Genomic DNA, 16,581 nt, shown 5'->3' with positions numbered 1-16,581 from the left:
CTATTTCTATTTCTTATAAAAATAAACCTCAGCTAAATCGTAACTGAGGGTTAATTCTCCTAATTTATAGCGTTTACGATAAGTTCCCGAATTCCGATCCAACATCGACCGAAAGGAAACTGAATCGTTGTTAGTAGAATACGATTTAATTATTTGAGTACCGGCAACGATTACATTTCGATTCGATGGCGATAAAGCAAAATTTTTTTACTAAAATAGTAACTAAGTTTCCGTGAACTTCGTTTATAATAATATGTGTATAATTCATCTCGAACTCGGCAGTGAAGGATAACACCGTAAGGAAAGCTGCAACTAATATGTTATGTCCCTTGTGCCTGGACTTACGTTAGCTCACTCACCTTTCAAACTAGAACACAATTTAGTTAGTTATGCTGTTTGGTAGTAGAATATCTATCGAGCGGGTAGTACCAACCCAAACTTGCACTGAGCCTTTCCACCAAGCAAAAGTCTCACGAAGATTCATAAACGAATATAATATGTCCGACCTGTCTCTTTATATTACTCCTAAGTCCTAGTACCCAATATTTTGGATAACAAAAATTGTAAGAGACTTGAAGACGCGGGTTGAAATAATTATCTTAAGTATATATCAAACATTTTTTAATACACCTTAACGAGGGTACAATCGTGTTATAATAACTTTTCAAATAAACTTTCTCCATACGAGTACGCCCTTACAAGCAGTTTTGATTCATTATGATCTATAAAGTAAAGCTATCAGCGAATGGAAACGTAGATTCTACCGAGAACCGACAAGAAGTCACTGTTATTCTCAAATGAAATCCAATTAAACTTATGCCCTGTGTGAAACTCAAAAGATACGTTTTACGCTTTTATAATAAATGTAGGTGTATATTCTTTTATTGTGTAATAAATCTAATCTGAATTGGCAAAGTTACAAACTGCGGAACCTCATTAAAGAAACGTACATTCGAATAGTACGTACACTGTAGTCTACTCTAATTCGTCTTATAAATTATCAAGGGTACGGTAGGGATGCTTACATTTACTCCGCAGCGGCGAACAATTTACATTGACTGGTGATGTAACCAACGGATGATATTAATGTTCTTAACCAATCATGAGCAATCTACTATGCGATAAAATTATTCGGATGGAATGATCACGTTTTCATATCTATCTATATTAACAAATGAGATGGCTTTTGAAACGCAGTAATATAATAATAAAATAATTAGTAATACTTATAAATATCAATACATATACAAAATGAGAAAAGAACGGTCACATTTGATTCATAAAGTCAAAAATCATGTAATAATAAGTTGCAAAATAATAAATTAATATATGACAATAATATTGAACATCTGTAACTAGAAATTTCTAGCCTCAAGAGATCGCTAGAATTTGTGAATAAAACATATGACTTGGTTCAAAAACAGATAGAGGAACATATACATGCCAACAATCTTCTTGAGCTATGCACCTCAAACTTGGAAAAATTTGAATCCTTATCAAAGGAATCCACGTGTAACTGTTTGCATACTCAAGAAAATGAGTTGGCCTCTGCTAATACTAATATTAACACAGTGTCTCAACCGGTCAAGTTGAGTCAATGTTCACCAGGGTTCCACAACCATCACGGTAGCATGCGCAAGCGATCCCGTGGCGCCCGCCGAAAGACGGAGAGGGTACCGCTGGTTTTTTAGTGGGTAAACCCGGCGTACCTGGGCGCATTCGGCGTCCAGGGCTCCGGGGAGTCCCCCCCCCACTTTCCATCACGTGGGGGAAGCGCGAATTGCGTTTTTCCAGAGAGAGAAAAAAAAAAAGGGTTTTACAACCACAATAAACTGGGGTTAGAAATAAATATAAATAAAAATGTTATAGTAGTATCTGACAAGTTAGGTCAGGGCTTTGGCTCAATACTCAAAAGTGAGATAAAAAATATATTCAATACATGCTCACCCGGGGCAACCTATCAGTACCAAATAAATAAGATAAGTTCTATGCATCTGGATTCCAATAATATAGTTGTATTAATGCATGGAGACAGTTTATCTCTGAACAAAAATAATCTAATTAAAGATATAAAATTATTATGTGAAATTCAAAATCAAAAGAAATGCAAATTTATAATTAGTACATTTCCATATTCACATACCTTGACAGATGCACAGAATTTACATATTTATGACTTAAATGTTTGTCTATACAATTTGTAGCATTGATGCATGTACTGCAGAAGAGGGCTGTTCGTGCAATTTATAACCTGGGCCCAAAAGATTCGTTAAGAGGTAAATTTAAAGAAATTAAAATAATGACTGTCGCTTCTCAATTTGTTTTTGATAATGTTATGTATATAAAAACATAAATGATATTCCCAGAAATTTTGACGTACATTCTATTAACACTAGGAACAAGAATAAACTTGTTACTCCAAGTACCCGATTACACAGGTTTAGTAACTCTTTTTTGGGGCAATGTATACGTTTTACAACAGGATTCCAGAAAACGTTCAAAATTATTCAATTATAAAATTCAAAAGAATCGTTAAAGAGCGTTTAATGTGCTAAAGGATATTACAACACTAATGACTTTTTAGTTGACTGCACATCTTGGGAATGAAATGATCGCCTCCAGGCTGTTCCAAATAGCTAAAATATAATTATTATTGCAGTACATGCAAAATGGAAAAAAAAAGATCCCACTGAGTTTCTTTCGCCGGTTCTTCTCAGGTCCGAGGTGTTAAATTCCGAACCCGTGGTAGATTTTTGACTATCAATAAGGAAGTGTAAACACTTCTATATTGAATAAAGATTTTTGACTTGGACTTTGACTTTGCCTAACCGAGAAATCTACTAAACCAATATACATAAAATTTTACCAGAAGATGCAGCGCGTTTCGGAAAAGGTTTTCGTATATACATTAGTTTTAGTTATATCATAATTTTATTATATACGCCTGGTTTAAAATTTACACTATTGACGTGACACGCTTGATTTTCGTCTTTGAATTCTTTTAAATTAAAAAAATATATATATTTACTAACAAAGCAATCGAAATCTCTAATATTCCAAATTTGAATTTTAAGGTGATGTGGATAACGAATAATTAATGGTAGAACGATATATAATAATTGAAAATAAGGAAGTTGTTGCATTATTATTATGGTTAATCCGAGTTGTTTGATTTATTATCTAATCGTTGCGATCAATTTGCACATTCTCGTAATAACCAGAATATTATTTCAAAAATAAGCGTCTTGGGCATTCTTATTGATGTAGAGGTCAATGTTTTTTTTTTTTAATTCTTATTTATCTGTCTATACATGCTTCAAGGTGAAATTAATAAATTGGTTTTAATTCTCTCCTCATTGGTATTGACACGATAGCTTATCCTGCTTATAAGATATGTACACGTAAAACATACTTTATTAAAGTAGTCTCTTACAAGGTCTTTTAAATAGTTATTATATAAAATGAGTTAAATCTAAAGTTATCAATTTGGAATGTACTTAATGATGTTAACAATTACTAATCAGATGTGACTTATGGTATGGAGGGGTCCAAGTTGCGAGAAAAAATATATCTTAAGTAGAGTGTTGAGTTTGGAGGTACGGGTATTGTCGGTTTGAGGGATGAGTGAGCCAGTGTAAGTATTGGCACAAGAGACATAACATTTTAGTTCATTTTAGTTTGATGGCGCATTGGCGATGTAAGTAATGGTTAATATTTCTTACAACGCCAGCAGCCGATTTGCACGTCCGTCTTACCTATAACATTAAAAAAAAACATTCGAATAAATTTCTCAACAGCCGAAATTGTCCAGTGGGTAGAACAAGTGAATCTTAGCCGAAAATTTGAAGCACCAGTATGTAATTGTATGCTTAGTGCTTACAATTCATCTCGTGCCTGGTAATGGAAATCGTCACAAGGAAACTTTCATCTGTCCCACGAAATTCTGTTAGATGTTCATTTTCTGACTCGCATTGTAGTAGCGCGTTGGAATAAGGGTCTTAAAGGAGACGATGGCTAAGCTGTGGAACAATTACAGGCTATTACTTTACTAATAAATAAGAACAATAGTCTATTTGTTACAAGTACTTGAATATATGGATTCCTTTATGGTAGATTATCTACGGATAAATTGTTAGAGATAGGTTTCGTTTTAGACTCATTTTTTTTTTTGGTGGTTAGAAACCACTTACTAGTTTTCTTACCTGTACCTCGAAACCCACACATATATACTTTGTATTGCTGTGTGCCGGTTGGAATGGTGATTCCAAGCACAAGGGTTATAACATATTAAATGCCGCAGTTACTGTTAGAGTCGCATTGATGATGTTAAAAGTGAGGAGACCATTAATTGCGTTTTTTTCAGGTCTAGTTGTAGCAATTTACTGATACGATATATAATGTTTGTTTTTTCTCTGTTCATCAATCACGTAAAACTACTGAACGTATCGGTATGAGACTGATGACCAATCAACACGGAACCGTGGAATGGTTATAGGCTATTAATTTTTTTTTAATTCCGTTGATCCTTCTCCTTTTTTTTCGTTTAATGCCCAGCGAAGCGGGCTGGTAACAGATAACTTTAAAAAGTTACAAGCATTTCAAAAGCAATCAGACTTATTCAGTTAAGATTGATTAAAAATAAATTTGGCAAAAAAACTTTATTAATTAGGCAACAATCATTATTAGGAACGTTAAATTCAGATTAATTGCAGTCTAACGTCGTATTTCATAATCACAAAAGTCAAGAGATGTTACGTTGATGAAACTCTTTACATAATATATGCAGAAACTGTATTGTTTGTTTTATTAATTATATAAATATGTATATCTAAACTGTTATCTTGAGATTAATAGGCACTATCAATTTTAAACTAGAAACTAGTTACTGTTTTAATAACAGGAAGAATATAGCAAATTGCATATCAAAGTAATTAAACTGTGTTTTCGTGAGAACTTTCAATAAACCAATGAATAAAAGTTATCTAGCCGTTAGATGACTCCCGAAGAATTCAGACTTTAAGATCGTGCGAAAAAATCGCTAACATTGTAGGTGAGTGGAACAATGAAGTCTATGCCTGAGAGAAAATACGAAAACGTTGGCACAGTATTTAGGTAGAGGACTACTTTAGATGCCGTCACGATTAACAATGCCTCGCTCAGGCATTGTTTTTGTACGTGTGACCTCATATGTTATATTATAACTAAAAATATCTCTAAATCTAATATTGTCGTCCCAAATTAACTAATTATTCTAGTGCCTATCTTGTACAATAAGCCTAAGTATGAGAAGTGGTTTTTGTCAGGATTTTCGTAATAGCGCGACCGGAGGAGACAAGCGTCTTACAAATCCGTGACGCAAAAAGTAAGTCAAGTGGCAGGACGGTCCTTTGCCTGATCTCTAATCGGTATCGGCATATGAGAATGTGACAATATATTACTCTCATGTTCGGTAAAAAAATTATGCACAATAATATCTTCTGCACAAATATCCAGCCTCTGTGTAGCACGGTCGTCGAGCTTACAGGAAGGAAATCATTCTCTCAAGTCTTAGAAAATATTTAAATTAAGAACGTGTCCATCATTACAAAATGACAATTCCCGTTTAAGTAAACTTTCGTAAATATATCCTTAAATGTACATTTTCTCACGTGTATAAGTATAAATTCAAATAATTGTACCATTTCATTACAGTATGAGGAATGCACCGATCAATATTCAATTATTCAAAGAAATGAATTGATATTAAAAATAAATTCAATTATACGGTAAAAGTAGGCGAAACGAAATCGAAACGCTATACAATTCTGCCTGTGTTTTGAATAGTCGAAAGGATTACGAAGTGAAATCACGCGAGCTTCTCGAATTAATGATTGGAAGAGCAGTTGCTGTTTGCAAAGTCAATGGCAGCCACCAGTGTGACATTCGCACACTTGCTATTTTCTCCCGCAGCAAAGAGTATATTTTGTTTTTTCATTGTGTCACATTTTTGGTAAAGGTTCTCTTTAATATCACAATTGTTGTAATAAAAAACAACGAGAAAGTTATGAACTATGGTTCTATAACCAATGAATTCGTACCATCGGCATTCCATAAGATATCCTTTAAACACACAAAAACATACCTATGTTTGTATATTTTTTAATAATTAATGAAATAATCGTTTTAACGAGCATATTTTATGATTGGTTAATTTTTAGGACGTTTTAACAGCCTCGTTGATTTAGTGGCTAATTTGTACAACTGCTGCTCCAAGCTGTAAATTCGCAGCAGCAATCTAGAGTTAGGAAGTTGAACGCGTTACACTCCAATGTCAGATTGTCCGTACACTATATCAGTCAAAATCAAAATCAAAATATACTTCATACAAATATGCTTTAACAAGCACTTTTGAATCGTCATTTTACAAACGATATTAAGTGAAGCTACCACCGGTTCGGAGTGTATATTCTACCGTGAAAAACCAGCAACAAACTCAGTAGTTAGTCTTTTTCAACATTTAAAATACAAAGCTTTTATAACCAAATACAATTATATATGTGTATAATATATCCTGCCTGGAAGTCAACAATTTTAACTCCACGCCTTTTTATAATCTATATAATCCTGAAGTGAGGTAACGGTGAGTGCATCAGTGCTTGTAGTTGAGATGTCTTAATCAATCTATCGATAAGTAAACTAAAAGATCCTCGACTACAATTTATACATCTGTATTCACTGTTTTAAATGTATTTGAATGGCTTACAACAATGTAAGAGCGGTTACGTAAGTTACGGTAACAAAAATTATCAGTGTCATTTGGAATATAATTACGCATTCTGACTCGCAACAATGGATTTTTAAATGAAATAGTAACAATAGCTTAAGCATATGATATTTTTAAAGATATTTTACAATGATAGAGGCCTTAACTGGTACTAAATTGCGGCTTGAAACTTAAGTTGTAGCAAGTAATTCTTATTACTTTTAAATTCCGTCTTTCTTTATTTTTTTCCAAAATTAACAATTATTTCAGGAGTGTGTCTTTTTTGTTTAAAACACTTATATATCCACAGACGTGTTCTTCATGCCTTTGTTGTATCTTTCTACTATTTTGATTGAGATTGATATTCCTACATGGTTTTAATCCAGGCTATTCACAATAAAACAAAATTGGATAAAAAATTCAAATCCCTTCGTTGGTTTTTATTCTGTGCGGTTTCTTTATTGTTGAGCGCCCTTAGTCTTTGTTGAAGGGGTTTGTTATTGATCTTAGAAGGATTTCATAGTTAAGGATAGTTTGGATGGTATTCGTTGAGCCTGTCCATGATGAGTTCAAATTTTGTAAAAGCTATAAAACATGAAACCGAATAAAATCAAGGGTTTTGAGCAAAAGCAAGGCCCTAAGGTATGTTGGTTTGGCTTTAAAAGTTTCCAAATATATTTTATACCGGGTATAATTATCAATCATAACAGTTTGTAAATGTCCCACCGTTGGACAAATGCTACCTATGCTCTCGCGAAGGTTTGAAGTTCTTTCCAGCATATTGGTTACACGCAAAATGTATTTCAATGCGGATTGGTGGCTACAAATGCAGTAGAATTTCATTATAATGCTATAATATATATAATACTTAAATTTCGTAGTAACAAGAACACTAATAATATTAATAAGTGAGAAATAGCTATTTAAAAAAAGTATACCGATATCTATATTACTTAATATTTTGCAATCGCAGGATATGGGCATAAAGCGAAATATTGCGTTAACCGCAATCATTCGAGTAAAACGAATTAGTTTATTTGATTTAGCGTATAATAAGTTACATCGGTATTTTTAATATAGACTATTTGCAATTAATTTTATATAATAGCCCAATAAATATATATGCATACAGATTAAAAATTGCAGACAGCACTATTTTATCTATTTTTAATTCATACAAACAACATTTTTTTAAATCTTTGTTTAAGTTCAATTATTTTTTATACCATAAATATCAATGTTCATTTAATTTAGGAAGGAAGACGAACAGTTTAACCAGATATGGGATGGTAAATAGATAATGGTAAGTGGCGACTTTCGCTGGCAAGTGTAAACCACTTTTAACAATTAAAAATAATTGAATGAATGACTGAATGATGTATTTTTAAATGGCCGCCAAATATATTTTCAGCATTGTGCCCGGTATCTGAAGTACATTATCGGTAGTTTATCTTTGATCTAACGCCATTGATTTGATAACTTTCAGATTGCGTTTCTAGATACTCAATTGTCTGCTAACAAGAGAATAAACTCGCTGTATCTAGTGTCAACTAACTTTTAAAATGTAATTCTGTTCATTTGTTAAATCTATTTACCGTTTTATTGGGTTAAAAAAAACTAAGATATAGAAAGACACTTTTGATTCTAGACAATTCTTGATTATAGACACTGGCATTGTCGATTTTTGTCGACCATTAATGATTTGGTTGCTAAAAAAAATTGAAATGATTAAAACTTATTTTACTTAAAAAATCTTTAATGCTAATATGCTACTTACAGACTGATGCAATATATATACTAATATTATAAATGCGAATGTAACTCTGTCGGTCGGTCTGTTGGTCTTTGACGGCTAAACCATTGAATCGAATTTAATGAAATTTGGTATGGAAGCAAGCTTGAACTCCAAGGAAGGTGATAGGCTTTATATGCCTAACATCCGACAACTAATAATTATAACGCAAACGTAGCTGCGGGCGACAACTAGTTCGTAATAAATCGAGTCAAACTACGCAGATCTTATATACATGATGCTTGTAAATTAAATAAAACAAAGTTATTTATAGTATACATATCTTCCATAGTTGTCAAAATGATCTGAATGAATGAAATTGAATGAAATCATGAATGACATTTGTGACACGTGACATTTGCTGGATAAAAAAAATTAAAGTCAACATTTTCGCTGCTTCGAGCGTACAAAATATTAATTAAATTATGTCAACCCTTGTAGATTTTTGTTGTTGTATTTAAATTATATTTTATGTTTTGTTCAATTATCTATAGTTTATTTTTTTTTTTTTAATTTTTAGTAAAGATATAATTAGGTTAGTATAGTCTTATCTTAAGGTCAATGTTGTTTACACCTGTAATGATTTATTCACCTAGATTTAATACCCTGTATCTACTGCTAAGTGAATGTGTTAGTGATAAGTCGATGGTGTAACTATTTCCAATAAATAAATAAATAAAATAGATTAAAAGAAATATTGGACAAAGAGTTTAATTTAAAAAAAAAAAAATTATAAATGATACTCAAAAAATGTAAGAAGTCGTTGAGATAACGCTATAGACTTAAGTAGTTAGTATAATAAAGTATATATATACATAATTTAAACAGTTAGTATCAGTATATTTATTTACCTAATGTTAACTGCTGTCGTGATAATTTAAATTGTCTTCCAATATTTAGAGTCACTTTTAATAGTTTCTATAGAAATATAAATGAACGCTCGGTCACACAGAAATGAATAGTCTAGTTTGCCATTTACAGCATCGAACATGTTCGACCTGTTTATTTCCAATCCATATGTATTATGATGCACAGATAAAATCGAGTATGTAGGCATTTAAAAAAAAAAAGTTTCCTTAAAATATTTATGTAAAAAAGAACTTTTTGAAGGCTATCGTTGAGAGTCGATACGTAATTACACTCAATGATCCAGTCACGATTTTTCCTGATAGCGTCAAAAGGAGAATTAATTTTCGGACTCTAGTTCGAGGCAATAAGATCCAGTTTGACAAAACCACATAATAATTTTGTGGAAAAGTTACAAGTAGCTGCTTCATACTTGTTTTATGATTCTCAGAATTAATTATGCATTATTTACAGCCTGTATTATAAGAGCAAAGATATTTAACAATATACGAACATGTCACTTTAATTTAACAAAATTGATTTTAAGTATATATTTAATATTTGATAATTATTTTTTAATGAAATTCTATGAATGCGATGAGATTAAGCTTTAGATGCCGAATTCCATTATACCTTTAAACCTTACGTATTCGTGAAACGATTTTAACGCAAAGAGATTTTAATTCTGATACCCTTATTTCTTTATAATAATTAAAAATTGTTAAGCATGGAGTATGCAGATTATAATGAGTTCCAATGTATTTGTGCGAATTTCCCTGTCCTTCTGATTACTTTCCGATTTTGAAAAAATACTGATGAAAAATACTCTCCCACCCTTAATATGTATTATCAAGATCAATTTATATATATTGTAAGGTATTTTGATATATTGCAAATATAAAAAGTATAAAAAATATTTATATTTGCAAGGAGTTTTTATATATCTTCATGTCAGTAAAATGTCACGATTGTGCACGGGTCGGATATTCACTATTATTAAGGATGCATTCTTATATAAAAATATTCATAAATGATAGCAGGTAGTTGCCAAGTTTGAGGAAAAGTTGGCAGACGACAAACATGAAACATTTTGGGACATTAAAATTATCTATACAAACTCCCAAGTAGTTCTTGAGACGTTTTTTTAATGGAAGTCGATAAGGATAAGAAAATTATGCTAATCTATTCTTACGTAATTATAAATATTTTGTAAGACTTATGACATTATGTTATTGGTGGCACAATCAATATATTATTAACAAATGTCATGAATAAAGTTCAATGATCCCAAGTGAATAGTGAGGTCTGGATTATCCATTAGCTATGTGCAACTGCTCCTAGCCGTTGCGGGGTCCCTAGGCAGACCATAAATTGGAAAATAAGATTTTACTAAAATCATTGTTAATGAAATTTTTGAAGCCAAATATTTCTCTTATTAGACTAAAGTAATAGCACATCTTCGTTATAAAATTTGCGTTGTGTTAGAAAAAGTATATTTTAGGAAGCTAGGGGTAACGGGGCCTAAGATGTGCATTGCCTAGTGTACTTTACGGAGTTAAAAGCTATGTAGGTACAATATTTACCAATTGAAATAGGTGACATAATGTTCTTGATCCCAATTCAATAAACAATAAAATAATAAAGATTAGGTACTGCAGAAATACGTACAACAATTTGTGAATATGAATACTTAGTATGAACATCAAATTATTGGGATTTTGTAAAGAATTTTATAAATCTGCACATATAAAATCGTTAACCCTGTCAAGTATACCCAAAACTACTAACTCGAGAAATACAGAAATTTATACATAGGATTATCTTATTACGTAAGTGTTCGTTAAGAAAAGTTTTTTTTTTATTTAAATTTTAAGTGACAAAACTGAGGTCCTAATTTGAAGTAAAATGTAAAACGTAAAACGAAGTCTGGAATGGCACTTAGTAGTGTCTATATTTCGTTTAATATTATCTTTAGTACGTTCTAACCTACGGGCCTTTCTCTAGAATAGATTACATACACAATATACATAATATTGTGTTAACTCTAAATTAAACATAATATTATAGTTAAACATAAATGACTTATGTTCTAATAAAATGAATTGTGAACATTTTATTTTAAAGCACCTTCTAGCTTCATAATATGGTGATGTTATTGACCCTTACTTAGTTGATTTTTTGCAACAAACTGTGAGATGTATTTGATATTTATAGAGTAAGCGATGAGTAACCAAAGCAAGTGAATGATCTCCATCACAAAGCGAGACTCGTCAGAGCAACTTTTTTTTTTAAATCCAATTACTGGACCTTATGTCATTTTTATTAATAACATAAACCAAATGTTAACGCGTGAAATTTGCATTAATTAAGACTAACAACTAAAAGGAATTAATAAAAAGTAAAGCGTTCTGACGTAACCATTTTCTGACTACATTTTAATTAAACGAACTCACTTTGTTTTACCAATAATTCTTTCAATGTTACTATTTTTTATCGCCTAGGCACTAGACACCTATACATGTTTAAGCCCGTAACCGACTGTCAGAATAGAAATAATTTATCCGTATTAAACATGGCAACATATTTCCTTTTAGTTCAAGCTAAATAAAATCAATAATTCCATTCGTATAAACGTATACTTTGTCGGTTGGCCTAAATTCATAACCTTTTAAAAGGACTGTTTTCAAGTAATTACTCAAAACCCCTTTTTCCCTCTAGTTAAGCGTAAAGTTTGTGTGTTCGAGTTTTGAATACGAAAATAGCGCAAGGGGCCCGAATAGAACCTGCTACTTCCACATCGCTAAGCAGAAGGATATATCTATGGACTGTTGAGCTTCAAATACACTGTAAAGTATACGCCCTTCTGAGGTATTGTCATTAAGAAAAAATATTTCGTAATTGTAAGTAAAAATAAAAACCTAGTTTAAAAAATATAGATGATCTAATGGAAGATCTGTATACCATCATCTCTATTGATTGGATATTACATACCCTACCTAGACCATTAGGTCTAAATGTATTAAGATTTTGTTTTAAAATTTAACAATGATCCGATATGATTTGACTGAAGACTTGTTATTCACCATTTCCTCAAAAAACATAAGCTAAGCAAGTACAGATGAAATTATCTGTTATGTGTGCATATATATACTTATATACATAACAAATAAGAACCAAAGAAAACCTTGAACGTAACGAGATACCCTAAACAATAACCACAAAAAATCGTTCAGTTGATTGAGAGTTCGCACTTTATCTTTCTTAAATCCCCATACGATTAATACGAAAATAATCTGGTAGATAATTTTTTTTGTTTCTTTTTGATTGATAGGAATTTATCATCTGATCGAAATACGTAGGTACCTATATATCTATTGTGAATACTAACTTTTAACTATATATTATATGTATGCATATCAGCAATTCCTGAACGGTTCATCTAGATAATGAAGGTTGCAATTTGAAATGCCATTGTACCTAGTGAGACACATTTTTTTTACGTTGAAAGTTTAATGATCTTTTTAAGTATATGAATTTTATATTTAAGTTAAGTTTCTTGTTCATTTTACAATATATTATATTTTTGGTGTTAATTTAATTTCAATTAAGTATACGTTTATCTCGTTCACGATTAATAAGGAATAACTAAGTTTTAACGTTTTTTTAATATACTTTAACTTTTTAAAATGAAATGTAGTTCAGAAACAAGAATTTTTGATCTGCATTAGTTAGTTAAAGAGTAGGTCGGATGACTGAGGGCTTAACTGCGGTCGTCGTCTTTTGTTTATGCGTTGTGTAATGATATCATACATGAAAAGTATAATATATACATTAATTATAACTCTTCGAACCAAAATTAATGCAGTACAATTTTCATTTGCATATTGCTCCAGTGCTTAAATTATTAAGTTATGTATTTCTATTGTATTTAAACGATTCGCCAAGAAATTACTTAGTCATAGAATTCTATAGGTTTCATTTCCAACACGTTAAGCCCCAACAATAGGAATGAGATAAATCATAAAAAATTATAGAGAAATGTCCTTGGTCATGATTTCGGAACTACCTACATACAAGAGCAATCTTCGATTGCGGATTATTGGAGTACACGTTATACGCAGTGACACTTACCTTCGACATATCGATAAGTTTAACGGAAACACCACAAAATAGCCATCATTTCACTTCCTAACTTGTAACATTGTTTATAAATTATTATTGCGATGAGATACTTGATGTCTAACAATGGTAGGCGGCGGAAAATTCGTTTCGCATTTTCGAGACGCCGTTTCGCGGCAGAGGCCCGATCAATACTGGGTTTGTCGTTGCCGGCGAATAAGGTAAAAATTATAGCGATACGTTACGCGTGCGCGCGCAAACTGTTGTTGACTGACGAGCGCATGTGTGTGTCGTTCGGATGGCACGACCGGCAACTCCGCCTGGCTGCAGGCCCGAGCGGCGCGGCGGCGGGTGTTTAGGAACCGAACCGTAGCCGGTCGAGGCCACACCGACAAAAGAACTAATTGTTAGGTAATAAAAGCACATCACATTGCAACCACTATTGCAACTGATGACATTTTATCAACAAACCGTTCCAATTACGGAACTTACGCGGAAGCCCGCTTTTCAAATATACATATAGAGCAAGAATGAATGAAAGATGTCAGCGTTATGGCCAATGATGGCCCATTCAAATAAACGATATCAACCTCATTTTATCGTAGTAATGTATTTAATAACACCAATACTTAAAACATCGCTAATGAAAAAAAAATCATAAAAGTTTTTTGATTTACAAAGATCGGCGTTAGTCATTTTCCAAGATAATATATTACGTTTCAAGCTACGCAACCTCCCCAAGCATGGCTCCAGACAAAAAAATTATTAAACGCCTGAGGAGTGTTGACTCAAATATATAAACGTGGATTAATTTGTAGAGTATATTGTAGAGGTTGCTTTATTTAATTTTTATGTACCAATTTTTTCCAAGAATCTTCTGTTGTTAAGTCTGATGATAATTTGTGACAATATTTGTAATTATTTTAGTTTTTTTTTATTATCGTCATAAATTGCCTTACAACTCTTTATTTTATTGATATGTCATAAAAACTAAATTGGATAAAATGAATTATAATAGATAAGTAATTATTAAATTATTCGTTTTTTTATAATTTGTACAGTGCTTAGTAGAAACTAAAGTAGAAAAAAAACTCATGTCATTCTCAGGTCAAGGGCGTTAAATAAACTGCGGCATTTCAACCCATTGCCTAACAACAAACGAGTAACTTTACCGTCCACAACCTGCCTGCTTATGTTATCTTAAGCCATGGCAACAAAATTGGGATTTGATAAAAGTTCTCATTGTCTGGCTATGTACGATCCTGATAACTTGGAATGTGGGAGTTCTTATACCGGTCGCGGGGCCTAAAACGCTTGTCCGAGGGTTCATCCGCTTCTGATAACTATGGAAGTTGCAGAGTATGCTTATGACTTTATCATATGTGTCGCAGTCTTGAGACCGAGTCCTTGTGGATTTAATTGGACCTGTGGCACCAGTAAGACCGATTGGCGGACGAATCAGTGGCTTAAATATCACATCTTCGAATCACACGAGTAAGTCAATCTATGGTGGTCTCTTAAGTGTGAGGCCTCCAAAATTGAGTTCTCACGTAGTGAGGCGCATCGACGATGTGATTATAGCACTGTGGTTTGATGCGCCTGTTAGAGATTCCAACTGGCTTTCGATCCTGGCTACCCGAAATAATATTTTATCCGTAACCGTAACTGAAACCCTTAAAATACTATTCAAAATATACTTTATCGAAATCCGACATTACATATCCGTAACATGTCTGATCACAATGTACTTTATCCGGAGACACCACAATACATCTGTTCTGTGTAGTTTGAATGATGCCAGGTAAATAAAATTTTAAAGCTTTATGTAATGCAGTCAGTATTTTTGCAGTGGTTTTTGAACTAAAATTAATATATTTCCTTCATTTGAGAAATGCACTTGCAAGCTAACATCGCTACATAATGCGTATGATAATTTGTAACTAAAATTATATTATGTTATTAATTAATGAAGCTAAAAACAAGTATTCGTATTTCAATTATAACGATCATGTTATATTATGCTTGTTATTAAATCTATATTCTGGTACATATTTTCATATTTTTTTAAAACTAAAATTTTTCCAATGTCAGGAGCAAGGATAAACAACTTTGACCTTGAATTAAAATGACGTCACTGGTGATGATCTAAAGTAATAGACTATGATATAGTACCTATTCATTATGATTCATGAAAAATTTGCGTTGCTAATGTCTCCAATTTATTTTTTTTGTTATTTGTATATTGTCAAAAGAATATACAACATATTTTTATTAGAGACACATAAGTATTTGTAGACTGTTTTTTTGAACATATCTAAAATTTTACTCAATATTATCGTTATTATTATTTTTTTCAGTATTTTATTTTATTGAATCTTAACATTGTAGTTTTTTAACTATAAATTAATTAATATTATTATTCAATAATATCTGCTTATTACACATTATATAGTTTAAATAAATAATTATGTTATTTTCAATATGTTATAATGCAATTTTGCTGTAGAATAAACTAGACTAAATGTATACATATATGATAAACATGTACTATATCCTAACATGTGTAAAGCTACATTTAATACAAATAAATGATGATGATTATTAATAATCAAGAACTGTTTGTAATGCGTACTATAGCAGAACTTTTAGCATTTAGTGTAATACGAAATCTAAGATTCGTTTATTTTCTCTTCTCCCATTGGAATTTAGTATAATTTAAAAATTCAGAAACTCGTTTTATAGTAAAAGCGAAAAAGCTGCGACATTTCTTAGATTCTTACTATTATGCAACTGATTAAAACTATAACAAAACGAATCTAAAAGAATATAATAAATATATTATTATTATAAAATAGGTCTATTTTCTATTAAGATCGCGCCATGACTTTTGCGATTGCGTGAAATTTTCAAAAATGCAACTTCAGTTTGGCCATCTTAGTTTGCTCTTATTATACCCCCATGATCTTAAATATTTGGTTGTGGCAACTCGAAGGGAATGTCAAGGCTGTATGGTGCAATACGTTTGTCTCTTCTAAAACGAAAACAAAAATATTAGAAAATAGAAATGTGAAATGTCATAATG

The 16,581-nt window shown here is 31.7% G+C and overlaps 1 protein-coding gene across 1 annotated transcript in view; it reads right to left on the bottom strand.

The window, feature by feature from the left end:
• LOC113391682 (uncharacterized) overlaps positions 1-13,808 on the bottom strand; it is a 99,512-nt gene extending 85,704 nt beyond the window's left edge. The window contains exon 1 of the mRNA XM_026627732.2: positions 13,512-13,808. Within this exon, the coding sequence (XP_026483517.2) occupies positions 13,512-13,520 (9 nt within the window). The 5' untranslated portion in view covers positions 13,521-13,808. The remainder of the gene's footprint in view (positions 1-13,511) is intronic.
• Between the last annotated feature and the right edge of the window lie 2,773 nt (positions 13,809-16,581).

Source organism: Vanessa tameamea, chromosome 10 (assembly GCF_037043105.1).
Source record: "Vanessa tameamea isolate UH-Manoa-2023 chromosome 10, ilVanTame1 primary haplotype, whole genome shotgun sequence".
NCBI lineage: Eukaryota > Metazoa > Arthropoda > Insecta > Lepidoptera > Nymphalidae > Vanessa > Vanessa tameamea.
Note: the sequence above shows the minus strand (reverse complement) of the source record. Positions and strands in the feature narration are given on the sequence as shown.